Source organism: Octopus bimaculoides, chromosome 23 (genome assembly GCF_001194135.2).
Source record: "Octopus bimaculoides isolate UCB-OBI-ISO-001 chromosome 23, ASM119413v2, whole genome shotgun sequence".
NCBI classification, from domain to species: domain Eukaryota; kingdom Metazoa; phylum Mollusca; class Cephalopoda; order Octopoda; family Octopodidae; genus Octopus; species Octopus bimaculoides.
The window spans coordinates 22,483,852-22,485,793 of record NC_069003.1 but is presented as its reverse complement, the minus strand read 5'-3'; the positions used below and the strand labels follow the sequence as shown (position 1 = coordinate 22,485,793).

Genomic DNA, 1,942 nt, shown 5'->3' with positions numbered 1-1,942 from the left:
CAGCTAAAAATTGCTACCTTAATTAGAAACATTTGTAAGAAGTAGAAGTGGAATTCTGGTTTAAGCACCTCATATACCGCATTTTAACGTGTATTAGGAATCCTTTTTTGTCAAAAATGAGGTAAAGTAAATATGGCAGTTTCTTATATACAGATAGTATTATAATCCCTTACAAAACCTTTTTTCCAAATTTTAAGCCCCCAAAATAAGGTGGTTCTTTATACACGAGGGTTCCTTATACACGTTAAAATACGGCAACCCTTCGTAACTTGGGGGTGGGTTCAGGAAAACTTTGCGAATTTGTGTTCTACACACGGGAATTCGTAATATTATGCACACAAAAAATTGTGTGATTTAAGGGCAATTTAGCTGGTATCTTTAGAACATCTGATGACCACCCGATACCTTCCTCGTTTCTTTGTCTCTCTGACATGTATTGAAGGTTTTCAATAGTTTTCTCCTCATAAACACATTTAATGGAATGATAATGCACCCAAGGGAGGAATTTAAACAAAAAAATTCGTATTGTCCATGTTTTAAACTCCGATTTTTAAAAAAAATCGAAAAAGAGTAGAACTTCTAGGATTTAATGATGCGTAAATCAGAAATCCGTCGAAAATGAAACTATTATTTCTGGTAAATAACATGACATGTTACAGGTAATTGGCAGAGATTACTGGATCAATTCTGACCTCCACCTGAAATGCTATCAGTGACTACTGACACAGAGATAGAAACAAGATCGATATCGGTCTTTGCTGCTAAAAAAAAAATTCAGGGGGTTTCTGGATGACCAACATATCTTGTTAAAGTTTAGTCAGGGACGGGAAAAAGGTCAGACTAAACACCTACTCTGAATATTTACAACAGAAGGGACCTCATTTAGCGCAAATAAGAGCCAGGAGGTAGTGGTGGTGGCTTTCAACTGGATTAGATTTACATCTCAACAACTGAGAAAGAACTACCACATAATTTCTGTCTAACCAAATTACAATCCAAGGGTTTGGTCGACTCGAGGCTATGGTAGGTGTTTATTTTAAAGTACCATAAGTGGAATTGAACCCGAAAACACGCAGCAACGAAACGAAATTATTAACCACACGGTCAAATGTGTGCCCCTAGAGTATCTAGGACAACATGATCCAATCTGTCCTTTTAATTTTTCTTACGACAGGGTTATTTGAGGGAGACGTGGCTCCACTATTTCTCGTTAGTCGAATGACCACTAAACGTTCCCACGTTGGCAGACAAGTTTCGATTCCTAGTCGTAGACATGCCATTTCACTAAACTAATATCGTTACTAATAATAAATACTTTGAAAGAATTCCATGAATCAGCATTATTAAACTTAAATGTTAGACACAAACAAATAAAGGTAAAGAATCTTAACAACGCAAAAAATGAAAACACTACAGTTTACGTAAAATTATAACACGTTCGGGATTCCATACTTTATAACTGAAAGCAGAACCAGTAAACGTTAAAATGTGGCCACGTCTTTTTTTTTTTTAAATAGAAGAAAGTAAAACAGTTCTTAGGTAATATATAAGAAGGTTGAAAGGACAAAGAATCAAATATAATTAAAGTGTATGCTTACATCATCTGAACTGGCATCAGTACCTCCAACAGAGGACGATGTCGGTTCTAGGACAGCTCTGTTGCCCGACATTACACCGAAACCAATTAAATTAACAGGCTTCCGGCAAGGGCAGATAATTCAAACAACATATGAATATTCATGACAAAAAGCACTTGAATGGAAACGTGTGCAAAGACGAATGGCTCTCCCCCAATTACAACGATGACTATTCCAGTTGTTCAATCAAATATACTACTGTGCCTTGAATTGTAAGTAGCTCAGTATTCCAAAAGATACGAGTACTCTTAGCGTTATTCTAGAGCAGAATCGTCGTGATAAAATGTGTCATAAAGCTGTACCTT

General features: G+C 36.3%; 1 protein-coding gene across 1 annotated transcript in view; it reads right to left on the bottom strand.

The window, feature by feature from the left end:
• The window catches only part of LOC106876970 (BTB/POZ domain-containing protein 9), a 23,672-nt gene extending 21,941 nt beyond the window's left edge, over positions 1–1,731 (bottom strand). The window contains exon 1 of the mRNA XM_014925741.2: positions 1,599–1,731. Coding sequence (XP_014781227.1) covers positions 1,599–1,670 — 72 coding nt within the window. The 5' untranslated portion in view covers positions 1,671–1,731. The remainder of the gene's footprint in view (positions 1–1,598) is intronic.
• Between the last annotated feature and the right edge of the window lie 211 nt (positions 1,732–1,942).